The 17,076-nt window shown below is 37.8% G+C and overlaps 1 protein-coding gene across 3 annotated transcripts; it reads right to left on the reverse strand.

Annotated features, from left to right (window-relative positions):
- Positions 1-486: 486 nt before the first annotated feature.
- On the reverse strand, positions 487-16,593 carry TMEM144 (transmembrane protein 144). Of its 3 annotated transcripts, none has more exons than XM_061475904.1 (12): positions 16,494-16,593; positions 12,797-12,991; positions 11,579-11,701; positions 11,086-11,185; positions 10,465-10,545; positions 8,468-8,549; positions 7,296-7,369; positions 6,265-6,383; positions 4,757-4,876; positions 4,188-4,285; positions 2,120-2,173; positions 487-990 (listed from the first exon to the last, which is right to left on the reverse strand). In XM_061475904.1, exons 2-12 carry the CDS (start codon positions 12,933-12,935, stop codon positions 907-909), a joined length of 1,074 nt encoding a protein of 357 aa, XP_061331888.1. In that variant the 5' UTR covers positions 12,936-12,991; positions 16,494-16,593; the 3' UTR covers positions 487-906. The 3 variants fall into 3 exon arrangements, with proteins under 3 accessions (XP_061331888.1, XP_061331877.1, XP_061331896.1); XM_061475893.1 differs by lacking the exon at positions 16,494-16,593 and adding an exon at positions 15,905-16,042; XM_061475912.1 differs by lacking the exons at positions 11,579-11,701; positions 16,494-16,593 and having other exon boundaries at positions 12,797-15,429.
- Between the last annotated feature and the right edge of the window lie 483 nt (positions 16,594-17,076).

Genomic DNA, 17,076 nt, shown 5'->3' on the forward strand with positions numbered 1-17,076 from the left:
TTGCATATATGATCTTAGCTGCCATGGGTAAGAAACTAAACAGTAGCTGTCATGGAACAGTGTATGCAACATTCCTCATAGGGAATTTCCTTTATGGGGCAGACTTGCTAGTTTTAGCATGATGCTTTGATGTAATAAATATTGCCATACATAATTTTTAAGATTTCAATATGCTACATAGAAAAGTAAGTATTCACAAAATGCCCAAAGTTATTTGGACTGCATAATTAATATTTCAACACAGAAATGTAATGTCAAGTTGCAACCAAAATAAACCCAAACTTTGTACCCTGGTCCTGACTGCTACATAATTTCTTGCAGCAAAACAGTTTAGCAGCAAACACAAGTGATTTATTTTACAGCACCTTTTTTTTCCTATATTTCCTTCAAAATTCTGAAGTGATTGGAAGTAACATCTTTATGTAAATTGATGACTTTAAAGAATAATGCTTCTAAATTAAAAAATGCTTCATATCTTTGTATCAGTTCCATAAAGAATATTTCAAGATATATTTTATATTCAAATCAGTAAGACAGACATTATAATAAAACAAATCAGTTTGCAAATACATAATTACAGACTAAGAATTAGAATCCATTTATCCACCAAAACAACAATGAACTGCAACTTACGATTACATGGTAGGTGAACCGGAAAAAAAAGTTAATAACTATAAAATCATTTAGCTTTATTTATTAAAATCCTTTGAAATTGCTACTGGTCCAAGAAATGCAGAAGCAAACATTTCCAGTTATTCATGCCAAATGGGAGCAAAGGTTTTCTTTTTCACTTGCCTGAAGTAAGTTAATGTTGGACATTCATTTTGAAAATCATTATGTATTGCTATATACCGTCTTTCTATGTATATTAAACAGCAGCACCCTCTACTGGTCCAGAAGATCCTTTCAAACTTTAGAAAAAGCTGTGGAGAATGATCCAGCCACAATAATGCAAAATGCTACTGAGAGTAAAACGTAGTTTTTCAGTCCCTGGATAAGCAAAGGGAGAGAAAAAGAAAAATATCAGGCTGTTAGATACAACTTCACAAAAAAAAACAAGTAAAAGAAATAACCAGGGTTTCATTTTATGACAAAATTCATAAATTTATTACATGAAATAGTAAATTTATTACTCATTTAATTTCATAAATTTGTAATATATTTGCTGTTCAAAACAGTTTAATACAAGTAATCTATGATGCCATACACTAAAGTAAAATACAAAACTAATTCAGCAATTTTAAAAAGTATTTTTAAAGGGCTTTGTCTATTTTCAGATTATTTTTAAGTAGTAAGCAGTTATGAAGACACTATTCTAAGACTGTATGGAAAAGATGAAAGATTTAGTGCATCACAGGCATTTAGATAAGGAACATGATAGTCTTTTATTGTGGTGCAACATTAATCTGCACTGGGGGAGTAAAAGAAACTTCCTAGTTCCTGATGAAGGGATGCCTAACGTATTTTAGTGTCTCCAAAAAAACTTGGAAAGATGATCTCCAATGGCAAATTAGGTACCTGTGGATCCTGAACAGATTAGCTAAGGGAACCTGAGAATTACACTGCTAGTATTCAACGCTTCATATTCCACTAGAAAAATAGTATCTGCCATGTATGTTAACAACCAGTAAATTAGCTTTTTCTAGGCAGTCACTGCTGTATTGGTTTAGGGTCTCCACAGTATACTGTAATTTGCAATCCCAGCTAACCTCTGCCTCATTTTTCAGTTCTTTGGTGAACCTGACTTGAAAAGTCTAATCTACTTGTCTATGTGATTACTGGGACAACTGCTCATTCTCCTGCCCCACTGAAAGAACCAGCTCATATAAATACTGTTTTCAGGCTGTGCTTGGCATCCTGCCTCCTGGCCCTGATACACTCTTCATTTACTCTCACTGCAGCTCATATAGTAATGGAGTTTAAATTTTCAGTCCTGTAAGGATTGTCCAGTTTTTCAGCTTTCTTGGAAACCTTAATATTGCATGATATGACTTTCAGCTTCATACTGAAATACTTGTAAGGAGAAGAAATCTAAGAGACACAGGTCTATATCAATTCATACTGTTCCTAGAGATAAAGACAAGCATGAAAGACTAGGTAAGAGCCATAGTAAGATTACCTTAATTTCTTTAAATACAAGGACTCCCCACATTGAAGCAACAAGACCAGGACCCTAAAGAATAAGATTCATTTGTACATTAAAACACCATGAAAAGCACCATCTTCTCATTATTGTTCTCAGGGGGGTTGAAATGTGTCTGGATAACAAATTCGGGCCTTTACATTCCATATAATTATGGCGCTCATGGCAAAAGCAAAAATATCACTGCCATCTTTATGAAGAGTCAAATCTTCAAGAAGGGCTAAAGAGGCAAGAGACTTCATTTATTTCCCCCTCCCCCCACCTCCAAGAAGACACAATTTCTTTCTAAGTTATGCTGTAGAGTCTGCACTGGCTGTTATACACTCTTTTAGTAGGCTCCAAATATGACACACTTAAGTCCAAACTAGAGTTGACAATGTTACCACATTTCAGAGGGCCATTCAAGTTTATTGGCAGGTACCATGAATATTCCTAACATTTCTTTTATTAGCATGAGTAACTAGCTGGACAAAGTTTGATTTTATCACACACTATGATATCAAGAGACTGAAACATAAATGTGTTTCCTGTATAGCAGGCATCTGGACAAAGCACAAAGCCAGCCAGATAGATGGGTCAGGAAAACTACTGATTATCTGTGATACTGTTGTACAGATTTCCCAGCTAACAGCGAACAGTGATACGCAATGATAATTTCCAAGCACTCCTGGTAATATAGTTTTCCCCCTGTGGGAGTAATGACTGGAATTTTCATGACTGATGAGAAAATGTTATCTGAACATGAAGCAAAAACTGGCTCTATTAATGCTTCCCATTAGAGCTGTTTTCAGAACTACTTGACAGATGTTTGGAAAGTGATCTTCTCTCCGTCTTCAGTACAGCTGACAGGACACAGATTTAGGCCAGCAGGAAAACAGCGTCTCATGCTGAATGTATTTGTGGGTGCTGTTTCGTAGTGAAATTGCGAACTATTACTTGAACAATAGCTAAGGTGTTATTTCATTTCCTAAATAATGTACGTTGCAAGAGGAATGCATTTTTAAAATGAAACAGACTGTTACAGGCATGTGATGAATAGCTGTCTGAAATTCTCTCTAGGGTGAAGGAAAGCAGCAGTTCTGAACCTGTGATCCAGATAGGCAGTTTCTCATCAGTGCTGTCCTTAAATTTTCATTTCATGATTTTATATGCTTGCCCTTTAGGCATGCTGATAACTAAGTTAACTTAAGCTGCTTTCCATAAATCTTTCAATTTCTAATTAGAATGATCCCAAGTCTCTTTTTTATATTGCATACTGCAGAGTTTATTCTGATTTACTGCATCTTGAGGCAAAGCTTAATCCCCATTAATGTTTCATTAGTTTGCTTCCAAAATATCTGCTGTTCAGTAAACTTTGTTTTTGATATTTATGAACTCTCATTTGCCAGAAGTTATCCATCTCTGCATCACCATCTAGTAGACTGGCAAGAAAGTAAACACAAAGTTTATTGTTACCTAGTGATGGAATTTATGCAACCTCTGGATGTTAACAGTGCTTTAAAGGTAGAGTATCATACATAGGATTAAAACAGACAAAACAGGCCAACCTATTTTTTCCCTCATTTGCATAAGAACATTATTTTCAGCAATACATAATCTGTTCTGTTTGTTCAAGAACTGCAAAAAGAAAAAATAGCAGACTTAATTAAGGAAAATGATTGCTAGAGGATAAAAATCACAAATGAAAACATCCAGAACAAAATTAATTCTTGGGATGAAAGCATAAAATTAAATTACTTCAGTTTACTATTTAGAATTGATATAGTTCTGGTTTCACAGCTTTGACTTTTATGTAACCTGAAGACTCACACTTTCTATTCTTCTGGGGTTTTTTAATGCTTGGCACTGACCAAGATGGTGCTTGTCACAGTCATATATGTTCCTAAAAACCCAAAGGCTGGCACAGACAAGCAGAACACGCAATGTATGCTCTTTATTAAAATGTTCTAGACATGTCATAATTTCAACTTAATTTAGCAAATGTGATGAAAAAAAACCTTTCACTTTTAATTCTAGTCACAGATTTTATTTTTTATATACTTACTGCAGTAATTATTGGAAAGCTGACCACAGCACTGAGATAGTGATTGGCTATGAACCAGCAGCAATTGGCTACTGCCCAAAGCACACCAGACACAAACCCTAGGAAAATAAATCCCAATCAAAAACATCCACAGCAAGGTACAGACAGCAATTTATGGAACATTTATATTTATAACATAGTACAGAAACCGCATGTATGTATTTTTTTTTAACTACTTTAACAAGCTGGCTCTGATAATCTAAACCAAAGCTCAAGGGACAAAATCAGCTACATCAACTGAAGTATCAAATTAATTAAAGTTCACATATTTCTGGGCAACGTGCTCTACACTCTGGCAGTCAGCTTTTGAAAATCTGCAATGTCATTTGCTCCAGCTTCAGATTAGAACAAAATTTATCAGTGTTTCCTAACTTTAATTAATTAATCAAATAGGAGTGATCTTTCAAAAGAGACAAAGGTCAAATGAAGAGACTTGAAAGGCAAACTACAATTCCAACACATAGCTTAAACTCATTACTGAAAACAGTCACAAGTAACTGAACTTGTTATAATTTGAAAACCAGTCATACCTGGCAAAATGGCTTGGGGATAAACATTAGGTTTATTTTTCCTGACTGCACAGTAAATCAAAAAGTAGACAGTACTTGTAAGAAATATTCCACTGAAGTGTGCAAAAACATAATCCAAATCTAAAAGAGAAATCATGAAATTACATTAGTCTAAACCACCAGTTATTAATTTTAACTAATTTCACTGACAGCATTCACATAGATAAAAACCCCATATGGTGCTACTTCTAACAACTCAAATTCAGTTGTGATTGTGACCAACATAGCTGCGAGTCTGACTGGATGGATGTGGTCAATTACATATATATTAAATGCGAATTAACTGCTGTGTTAACCTTAGCATTTATTACAGGCTTTTATATATTTCTGTGACTTGTTATTTTTGGAACTCTGTTAGTCAAAGTACTGAATAATTTATTAAAACCTCATGAAAATCCTCTGGTGAGGCTAGAAAACTGGGGGGAGGGATTTTACATAATTGCATCCTCTCCAGACCATCTACATTTGTACTCCTGTATACAGCCTTCTTTTCTGTATATTTAAGGGAAGACAACTGCACATAGTGTGGAAGCTAGACACGGCAGTTTTGTCCTTTTGTCATCTTGAAGAATGTATCACAATTTTGATCACTATAATCAATAACCCTTTATGGACTTCGTATGTGTTAAAGAGATTGTTTCTGAGCAACCTGGTCTAGTGGAAGGGGTTCCTGCCCATGGCAGGGGGGTTGGAACTAGATGACCTTTAAGGTCCCTTCCAACCCAAACTATTCTATATGTAGCAAGGTGATTGCTGTCTCCTTGGAGCTGTAAATTCTCAACAGGACAGGCAGCTATAGTAATGTTAACATCTGTTATGTCTAGCTGGGGAATATACAGGCTGCAGTATTCAAGAGAAATTGTATGTGACATAACAAACAATTTCTTAACAGCAGTATTATGACTCCTCAGCAATATGTTGCTCTTAAACTGCAGCTGGTATTACCTGATAAGACTATACACTAAATCTTAAGAAAAAAAATTTTGTGGAAATGTTTGAAATTGGCAATTAAGCTTATGTAAAAAGGTTTCTGTTTCAAAACCTACAAGGTTTTAATTACTTATATTGTTATATATCTCTTCTCCGCATGAGTTATGATCAACTCTCTTCTCTTCCTTTACTGATGTACTAATTTGGTAACTGGAAAGCTTGTGCCTTTGTTTACCTCATGTTCCAGGATATAAACTTTGCATTTTGAGATGGCTGGTATTTAATACCTTCTGGAACATAGCTATGAGTGAAGCATGGTATCCTCTGGGCTGTTTCTCACTGTTCTTTTAACAGTGCAATGAACCTCTGAGAAAAAGAGAGTGCTAGTACTATGATTCTGACAACATATAACAGCGCAAAACTGGTATGCTGTACAGCCTATTTTCAACCTTCTCAAGAATTTCACTTTATGCCTTTGAAAAAGCAGGAGAACACAAGAGACTGACAAAATAAAGTCGAAGTAATCTATTAGCCTTTACCAAATTGACTTGCTCCTGCGTATACAGTTTCATTTCTTCTTCCATGATCCTTGATGTAAAGTACTGGTACAAAACTGGAACCGTAGAGTATTCCAGCTACTACAGCTAGGCTACATCCTCTTTAAAAAGAGCAAAATTCAGAAAAAAAATAGCCAAGTGTTAATTAGAAAAGTCCATAACACATTTAAGACAAATCCAGTATTGCTTTTGAAGACTGTGTATGATATGAAAATTGCTAGCAACACCATAAAAATAATACATTTTAGCGTGCTTTATTTTCTAGTGTAGAAATGGTTCAACACAGTAACTTAGTTTTCCAATGCTTTGTTGCCAAGTAACACAGACAATTCCTGCCCCAAAAGTCTGCAGTATAGATTAATGACAAGATAAACGAACTAACTAGGATTTCCTGAAAGCAAACCTAGGAGAAAACAAACAAATTAAAATGCTCCCACCCCCAGCTTCACTGTTGCAGTCTATATATTCTTAACTCTCCTGAGGTTCACTGCCTCTTTAATCTCCAGATTATTGCATTCTTGACTGTTTCCATTTCCCATGCTGGCCTCTTGCTAGCTGCTGCTTCTACCCTGAAGCACTTATATCTCCCTACCACACCACCATGCCTTCTCCAGATGTATTCACTTGGAAACCACACCCAGAATCATGATATTTGCATAGGCTCCTTCTGTGCTGGAGGGCTAATCAAGCAGGTGATAAAAAACAGTTCTATGATTATTACTTAGTTGCTATTGATATTTACTTTGCCAAATGTTTGCTCTTTTACAGTAGTAACTAATACTTAATTAGTAAGGTAAAGCACACTCAACAGTACAAAGGAAACAACCTAATTAGTTGTGCAGCTATTTGTATATAGGTACGCACACTATGCTAGTACCTTAAAACCTGTAATTTATTAGTGCATGACTGCACTAGAAAAACTACAAGATGAAAATTTTGCTCTTAATGCTGTGTTCAGTTACTTTCTCTGGCTACTTGGCCTGTATCAGTAAGAGAAACTGTTAATAACTTACATGAGTCTCTTTTTTGCTGGAGAAAGTCTGTTCACCCATGAATCATCAGAGGTATCTTCAGAAACATTAATGGACTGCAAAAACCCAAGAGTTTTCACACAAATTTAGTTTAAAACAAATAATCTCAAACATTGTATTAAGCAGAACAGTTTTCTCTAATAAAAACAGAATCAAAAGGAATTTACAGAAGTACTCTGAAGAAAGTAGAATAATTTTCTTTTATTAAAACAACTAATAATTAGATCTACCTATGCTGACGTCTGCAAGTTTGGATATGCACTTTGGGTTTACTACGTAATAGAGCACTCACTAGCATTATGTTTTAATCTGTATGAGGACAGATCTGACCTTCAGAACTTGTACTTTCTGAAATCTGATAAATGATTTAATCTATAGATTTTATTTATAATGTGGGTTTGCCTTTTGTTGATAGCTCTGGTGTTACTATCAGAATATTGGGCCTATTTGCAAACAGGGAAATTAAGGCCTGTCTGCAGCATAAAGAAATTGCAACATGGCTTTATTCTAATCCTGTAATTGGCTTGTCTTCTATGATTTGTCTGGTAGACTTGAACCTCTAATGAGCATTGAGCACAGCCAGAAAACTTGGAGGGACTCTGTTTGGGTAGCAACTGCGTACTGACCTACAACAGGAAGGGACAATGGTAGTAGGAGCCTATCGCTCTCTACCTTCTGTTTCCAATGTGGCACCCCTCATTGATCTCCAATCTGTGCCACAACTGATGCTGAGAATTCTCCTGGCTCAGTAACATGGCAAAGATCTGGTGGATAACAGTTATACATTGTTGCCTTTCATCTAAGTACCCTCCCATTTATATAGTTTTAATTAAACTTGCTTCCTCTTTTAAGATAGGAAAGTAACACACTGTCTTTTACATACTGTCTGTCCTAATGAAAAGGGACTTCTATGTCATTTACACCTCACAACAGAGAAAAAACGCTTGAAAAAACCTTTTCTGTTCATCACATTTTGTTGTATATACAAGATTTTCAAATTAATCATAGAATAGTTAGGGCTGGAATCAACGCATAATTATGTAGTTTTATGTAGTCTACCATAAATGCTAGCAAATCTGGTTAAAATTAAGCCTTTTGTTTTTAAATGGATATGTACTTCCACTGATGTAAAATAACAACTGTAGAGTACTTACACTTTCTCTCAGTAAAGGCGTGCTTTCTAATGAAGTTGAAGAACTCTGGACTTCAGTTTTTATAAAAAGAAATATGACAGCACTTAGAAGAGAAAAAAAGGCCAGTAAATACCAGGTCAGCTCCTAAGGACATAACAAGTAGTGTCCAGAGACAAAAGCTGTATTTGGAAGCATACTACTTTATTTTCATTATTGCCTTAGAGTCACTTCAATATATTTAAAAAATGCAATTGCTTTTAACAGTCATAACAAGCAACTTAAGTGAAAGCAAGTAAATAGATTAGTCTTTGTACCACTTCTCAGATCTCTCTTCTATATAACAGAATTGAAATGTCTCCTTTCTACAGTGTGTAGTTACAACCACATTAACAATGTTGCTTTAGTTAACACTGTCTTTTTGTACTAAACCACACATGCAGTGGAACATCTGCCTGAAAATTCTGTATGGAACAGCTTAAACCTGCACAGCACTGGCATTGTGCTCAAGGAAAAAAGTTAGTTTTTAGTCGTCTGTCCTATGTGAGTGAGGAAATACTGCTCCTACAGGGCCTCATGCATATGTGGAAGGAGAAGAGGTATTGCTCAGCTGCGCTCCAGTGCACTAAGTGAATAAAATAAAGAAGAAAGGGTAACTTTACTGCTTGCAGGTAAATATGTGTATCAGAACGCACAGGATCTGTTTGGTTTTTTTTTTTATTTTTATGAAAGATATTTTAATGATATAGGAATTCCTTCTCATAACTGTAAACAGAACGTCTCCTTTTGAAGAATGATTCATCTCCTACTAAAGGGATAAGGGTAGGTATAAAAAGACGTCAGCTTCCTCCAGAGAGACTAGAAAACCATATACAGGTTCCACACAGGAGGCTAAAATGAAATACATGCTTTTGAACTCTGCAGAGAAACATACACAGGTGTTGTGTAGCTTGCCAGGAAAACGTCTTTTTCCCTGTTGATCACTTCTCCATGATATCTCAGAAACAGGCAGGAAGCAGGTGGTGAGGTGAATGAACTCATCAGGCAGGAATAATAGTACTGCTACTATTTTCTAAGTACCTCACAAAATCACATGCTACATGTAACAGTAATGGGTAAATAGCTGCAGGCTCTTAGAAAAGAGGAAGAGCAGAAGCAAAATTCATTAATCTAAGGCACTGGCTCTCTCCTAACAATCAAGAATGGCTGCATCATCTCCATGTTTTTAACACACTTCTTTTCCTAAAGGCATTACATTCAGCTACTGCTTAGCATGCTTATGGCAAGCCTATTGCCCCTTGGATTTAGGACCACCGTTATGTTCCTGAAAAGACCTTCCTGGCTACCCAGTCAGAAAGCAAGAACACCACTACATATCAAAGACCATCTTTCCTACGTGTTTGGACCAAAGTGCACTCGTATAAATAATATAAACAGAAAGAAGAGTAGAAGGCCTTTCAGAAGATCCTAAAGGAAGACACTGTTTGGGTGTTGCTGTAAGTGTGGTTTAAGAGTTACAAGACAGGGAGCTATTAAGGAAAAGAAATAATACAAAGCCTCTGCCTTTCCATGGACCTTAAAGGAACTGGGAAGGGGTCCTGTCACATGTTCTACAGTTCAGAGGGAAGGATTTGTACCCCTGAGTGAAGTCAGATCAGAAATCTCGGAGGAATTTCCTCACCAAGATCCTTCTAGTCAGTGTTCCCTCCTGCAAAATTTGGGGAAAGTGAATCATTTGAACTACTTTGCTAGGGAGATAATCAGCATATCACTGCTTTGCCTTGAACATGCCTACCAGCATAAAAATATATTTCTGTGTTTATGAACAACCATTTCACCACTGTGCTGGGTATTATATATGTTTCTATTCTGACCAGCTAGGTATGGATAGCTCATAAATTCTGCAGTAAATTAGTTTCCAAGAAATACTTCAAAACAGGTACCCTCTAGTTAAATTGTCCCCATGGTTATTAAATACGTATTTTACATTACAGGTATTTATTATAAGAATAGATTTTTACCTTAATAGTGAAAGCCCAGCTCCAATATAATTTAAGATTGGTCTTGATACTTCTTCTGGGTCAATTCCAAACCAACCAAACCTGAAACACTTAATCAGTTTCACTTAGTTGCCTTGACTTAATAGAAATACTTAAAGTATAACCCAGTCTTGGAAATCTTTACTCATATAAATAATTCTGCTTGAGTTTATATTTTCAATAACAGATCAGTGCTTCAGCTGGCTTGTTGGCTACATCTACTTTACAAAAATAAACTTTAAACTAACTTTAATTTACATTGATTTTTAAAAATCTATTTAAAAATTGAAGTTGATTTAAATTATTTTATCAGTCCATGCTGTAGACCAAAAAATACAAGCAGTGTACTAGTTTTACATTTAACAAATACATTATTTATTCCCTCAATTATGTTAGTGAACATCACTGGGCATTCATCTTCCTAATAAGACAGAGGAAACACAAAAGGATAAAATAATTAATCTGCGTACTTTCCACTGAGATGAAAAAAAGATCTTGCATGTATGATAAATCCTCTTTACTGGTGACAGTGTTTTCACTGCAGTCATTAACGATGAACTGGCAATATTAATGATGTATGACTTGAGATTTAAACTAACTTACCTTGAACTTGCCCAACCTGTCAGCAAATTAAAAGAAGCCCATATCAAAAGACCAAGAGCTAAACCAATAGTTTTAACAATAGGGACAACTGTAACATTGCCTAAAACAGAAAAAGCAAAATTCAAATTAGTGAAAAACTAGACTGTAATCTTGTATATTTTTGCTTTAGATTCTGTGACTATTCAGAAGGCAAAGAATTTTAGGCAACCAAAGGTGGTAGGAAACAGTGTTTTACAAAAATAAGTATATCAAACATGTTTCTTTCCTCAATACCATTTTAAAAGCTATTTTTTGTGAATTTGCTGTATAAAATAAGCATAATAAAATAATATTTTCTATAAGGATACAGCTCCAGTAGCAGAAAAACTTTAAAAAGCCAAACAGCTACCAAGTAACTATTACCTAACATATATTGACAAATTTTTATCACTGTTTTTTTATGAAGAGTTAGGATTACTTTGGGTTTCAAGAAACAGAACTTCTTTATCCTTACCTGTAGCCCACACAAAACCCCCAACCATAGCCAGAGGCCAAAACCGCGGGCAATTCTGGATTAAATTGACCATCAAAGAAACTACCCATATAGAGGCACAGAGAATCCACTGGAAGAACATGCCTATGGAAAAAATCAAATGCACACAAAAGAGAACTTGTAGAATACTACATGTGTGAATCTCTTAACATTCTATGCTTTAGATAAAATAGTACAGAAAAATGTGAAAGGCGCCCACCTCCTTTGTGAATTTCAGGGAACCATGTTACAGTATATTCAAAAGATACATTTTAGGGTTGGATGTTATAATTCTGTCAATCTTTTCCTTACCATGCATTCTTTATATGCAGCTGCAAAAGGTATTTTGATGCATAAAGTTTAAACAAACCCTGATTCTCAAACACTTTTGACAGGTTTCTGACAAAGAGGTGTTCAGTTACTGCAAACTTCTTCCACCACCCTAGTAGCAAGTAACACAGATGACTGCACAGGACAAAACTCCTTCAAAGCTCAGGGCTCAGGCTCTTCCACTAATCCAGGACACTGAGGATGACAAAAACTCTGGACCAATCTCTCTAAGGGTCAGCAAGGCAGACCAGCTGATTTTATACCAGCTGAGCAAAGACTTTTGCTTTGAAGTCTAGCCTTGCCTGTAATGCAGATACTATTATTGCAGTAACACAATGGCAGACTTATTCATCTAGGGATCTGTTAATTGACTATGCATCACACAAACATGTAAATATGACACAAACCTAGTAAAATGTTAAAAATTCCAATTAGGAAATAGAAGTGATTGTTTCCTCTCACTGACTCACCAGATCAAACTGCAATTTCAATTTTTGATGGATTTTATGTTAGGTCCCCAGTGGAAAGGCAATACTCTGAAGTTCAACAACTTTTACAATATAAATAATATATTAATTTGAGAACCCCCACAAGGGTAGAAAAAATAAAATTTAAATTTTCATTGTTAAATAGTCATGAAATACACATCATCACTCTTGAAGTGCGTAACAACACATAGAAAGGCTCTCCTAAAGATTTGCCACATCCTAAACCAATACACTATTTTTTTATACCATAATAATAGCAAAGAAAACTAAAACATTAAGGTTGTTTATAAAGCTAACTATAGAAACTCTTGTATTTGTTGGCAAAATATTATTGCTATTAGGCAAAATACCAAAACCAATAAAAGGATATAAGTAAGCTTACCATCACCAGTATCAAATTTCTTAACAGGCACAAAGTTTGTCCCAAATAGAAGGACAGCTACTGTGGACGAGGTAAAGCCAATAGCTAGATCCGTTCCATTGCTGACATTAAAGGTACTGTAAGTTTTTCCAGTGTTCATCTTTGCTCTGAAGGTGCCTCTTTGTGAAGTTGTCTTGCTGAGGAACCTGGCAGATTCTGAAATCAGAGAGTGGAATTAAACATGTGGAGTATTAAGCAACCTGGTCTAGTAGAAGATGTCCTTGCCCGTGGTAGGGAGGGCTGAACTAAATGATCTTTAAGGTCCCTTCCAACCAAAACCATTCTATTACTCTATAATACCAACCTAGTTCAGAAATCTGAAACTTAAAGGACCCTACTTATCAATCTCTCAGAAGCTGGACAGAACAGGGAAGTATACTGTAGAATCCCACGGGAAGCTGCCATAAACCATGAATGAAGTAACATAAGAACAGATGCACACACAGATATATATCACTATTGTGTGTTTCATAATAAGCTTCACAGAAAAGCATGTCTAAAACCACACAATACCAATGTACAGATGCACTCAAAGGTTATGAGGGCTTGAATTTGAGAGACCTGACACTCTAGTGAGATGCGGTACCAGAATATTCCTTACTCCCGTAGCCAAAGTGGGGGGGTCACACTGGGATGAGTGAAAAAGCAGGGTTTAGAGACAAAATCTTAATTGGCAGAAGCTAGAGCAAATGCAGCCCTGCTCCCTGGGCGTCAGGAACTGGCACAGAGATTCTATAGATGCCACAGCAGGATTAATATAGGATCATAAGATAACCACAGGGATTGCTCTAGCTGATACAAAATGTGAATAAAGGTTCATTTTTTTCTGTGGGTAACAAAGGAAGAAACTGCCTCTAAAGTTTCTTAGTTCATTTCACATCACTATAATAAGAAAGGCAAAGACTTTTTTTAATCCCATTATACCTCTCTTTTTCTTTGAAGGGGAGACTCATCTTGAGGTTACACTCAACAGAAGTACTACACACGTACTTCAGATACAGATTGTGACTTTCACAGAAAAAGTGGCTCTAAGGACAACTGTAACAATATGATCTTTGCATACACAATCTTAAGATGCACGTAAAAGACTAAATATAAGAAAAGCATTTGGAAATTTACCTTCAAATGGCAGCAGCATACTTAATATGCTGTGAGTACAAAGGGGCATAGAGATACACATGCAATCCTACTGTTGAAGTAATGCTATTTATACTGACTCAAATGGCATCTTAATGTAGTTTGACATTCCCCAGTGTAGGTGAACTAGCTACTGTCTGGAGGAAAAAACCTGAAATAGGATGGCAGAAATTTTGCCAAGTCTTGTAAAGGATGCTGTGACTACACTCTCTGCACAAAAGGAAGAGTCGAGCTGCTGCACATCCTTTCATCTTGCTTTACCCTCCAGTGTTACCTTCTCTGGAGTCTTTAGGACACTGAGAAGTGCATCTGCTGACATTGTGCTTTTATCTACAGCTTACACAGGGCCATCAGTGTCAGCTGAAATTATTTATTTGCATTATCAGGTGAAAAGTTCAATCCCATAACTAATATAACCATTTAGTTTCTATAATTTTTTCCTCTTAAAGGATGTCAGTATATTTTTGGGTACTTAAGAAAAACACAAGATTACATCTAGAAGACACATCTGGAAAGTACAACAGCACAGGTATTTTCATTTATCTTATCATTTTTTCCTTCTCGCTTCATCTTTCCTGCTTACTTAGAGGATAAGCTTCTCCAGGAAGTTTTCACTGTGTTTAAGACTCCTCTATAAAGTATGTTTTATCTAGGACCTGTAGACACTAAGCAGTGCAAATAATAATGCTGGGATTTCTTCAAAGACTGACTTCATGGGCTAAGAAACATAGTGATACTACATGAATGGATTAAGAAAGATAATGGTTTACATCAGCTATCTCCATTCCATCAGCCTTGCTTCGCTGAGTGAATACACTCAATTCATTTAGAGGACAAGTAAGGCACAAAACGTGGGTTTTGTATGGGAAGAACTTCATGCTGTTAAGAACAGAAATAAATCTGATTACCCTGCATCTCTATGAACACAGGACTCAGTCCTTTGGCCTTTAAATAAGTAAGTCACTATTCAGGCAAGATACTAAGAACCTTTCAAATTTAAAGTCGTTTATCAGCCTTTTTGATTTTTGTTAATGACAAAGAAATGTTACTTTTAAAGTATTTCAGTTCTGTATTTACTAAGAGAAAATCTGGATGCTGAGGGGCAATATATTTTTCTGCTTGCCCTTTATCTTCCAAAATTCGCTATATTGTGCACACTGAAGACTGTTGCACAACTGGAGACCCAACATCATGACACCAAAACCGGAAAGGAAACACAACTTCCAGCTAACTATGGAAGAGCATGCTTCATTCAGACTGTTTATAACTTTCCAAACTTTGGGGCACTTAGCTCCAAATTTGTCTAAATTTCAGACACGGCTTTCAACTCCATTTTAAAGCCTTCAAGAGACAGCTCAATCAGACAAGGCCTGAAGCAACCAGCTCTAACTTTGTTGATAGCACTGCTCTGAGCATGGAGTTGAAGCAGATGAACTCCGGAGGTCCCATTCAAGCTGAGTTACTCTGGAATTGGCATTACTCTGGCATACAGCATTAAGCTGACTTTATTTTGCTAATCTTTGCACATCACAAAACTTCAGAGGTCATTAAAAGCCTCTTCTCTACAATCCTATGTTACTGCCAGGTAGACTTGCAGCATACATGACTCCAAAGCCTACAAGCTACCAAATGCCAAACCAGCAGCACTTCCCCAAGCTGCTAAGATACTACAACATAGTGGTTGTATCTGCAACTCAAGCAGAGACAACTGGAATTACTGCTGTTATTGAAGGGTTCTTTTTGCTAGGTAGCCCTTACTGAAGGGCAATTCAAGCTGCAGAGGAAATACAATCTAATTTGGTTGGCACATGCTGCCCTTCTACTACTAACTTCACTGGTTTATCTTACTGGAAGGTTGTGCTCTGTATTTTCCCTCTTTCCTCAGAAATATGACACCATTTTCTCCCTTTGCACAGAGACACAACAAATTACAACACTCACAGCAACACATTGCTGCCATCTCCACAGACGAGCATGAAATCAAGAAGCCTGCCCTTGAGAACTGTCACCTCAAAACATATCCAAGCTGTTGTTAAGATACTAAAGAAATTGTTTACACGAATTGAAAGGTATCTTTAGAGGCTGCGTGTCACATTATTTATTTGTATGTTTCTCCTATCATCTATTTGCCATCATGGGTGGATACTTTCATCTTTATTTTAGCAGACTTCCATCAGTCCCAGATGGCAGAGAGTGCCATCCTCAAGTGACAACACAACCCCTTGCTAGCTGCTCAAGAAACATTTCTTCTCTTTCCTAAGATGAATGCATTTGCGAGACATTCTTTGGGCAGTATTTTCAGTAAAGGAAACAAGGAAGAACACGCAGCCGAGCGAATATTGCTTCTACAGACGTCAACACGCCGGGGGCTGGCTCCGCAGGGCAGGCCCAGGCTGCAAGCGGGACACACAGGCGGGACAGGCCGAGGCCGCCGCTAAGGCAGCGCCAGGTCCTCGGAAGGCCAACTGCTCGGTAGCGCGCCCCGACAGAAAACTCGAGAGCCCCCACCCAATGCGGACACCTTTCCCTAGCCGCCGCGGCCTGTCTCACAGCGCTCCGCTCCCGCAGCCAGCGGGGAGGCGGCCAGCAATGGGTCCGCACCGCCTGTTCCCTTGGCTGAGCCTGCCGCTAAACCCCGGCCACCGCTGCTGCCCACCCAGCTCCGTGCCAGCTCCCGCCGCGCTACGGCCAAGGTCACCCACAGGCCTCCCCCGGCGCACCGGCCTCCCGCCCGGGCCTCACCGCCCGCTGCACCGCCCCTTGCCTCGGCCCGCCCCTTCCCCATCGCTCCCAGGGCCGGGAGCGGGTGGAGGCGAGCCGGCGGAGGGCGAGGCGAGCTTCTGCGCCCGTTTCGTCCGCCGGTACCCCGCCGGCAGCCGTCGCGGAGGCGATCCCGGCCTGCGGCAGCCCATCGGGGCGCAGGGGCTCTCCCGGGGCACCGGCTGCCAGTCTTGCGGAGGGTGAAACACTATGAGAAATGTTAAATTTGGGCAAATAGGGCGTGATAAGAGCTTCTTTACGCCTCCCCGAGCTGAAACGCGGCCGATGAGATGGCTTTTTATGCTAAGTGGAAGTGCACCTGCGTACTTCACACGCTGTCGCTG

This window comes from Pezoporus flaviventris, unplaced genomic scaffold, assembly GCF_033815535.1.
Source record: "Pezoporus flaviventris isolate CSIRO_AGI_PZ_B2104156 unplaced genomic scaffold, CSIRO_AGI_Pfla_v1 ptg000002l, whole genome shotgun sequence".
Taxonomy (NCBI): domain Eukaryota; kingdom Metazoa; phylum Chordata; class Aves; order Psittaciformes; family Psittacidae; genus Pezoporus; species Pezoporus flaviventris.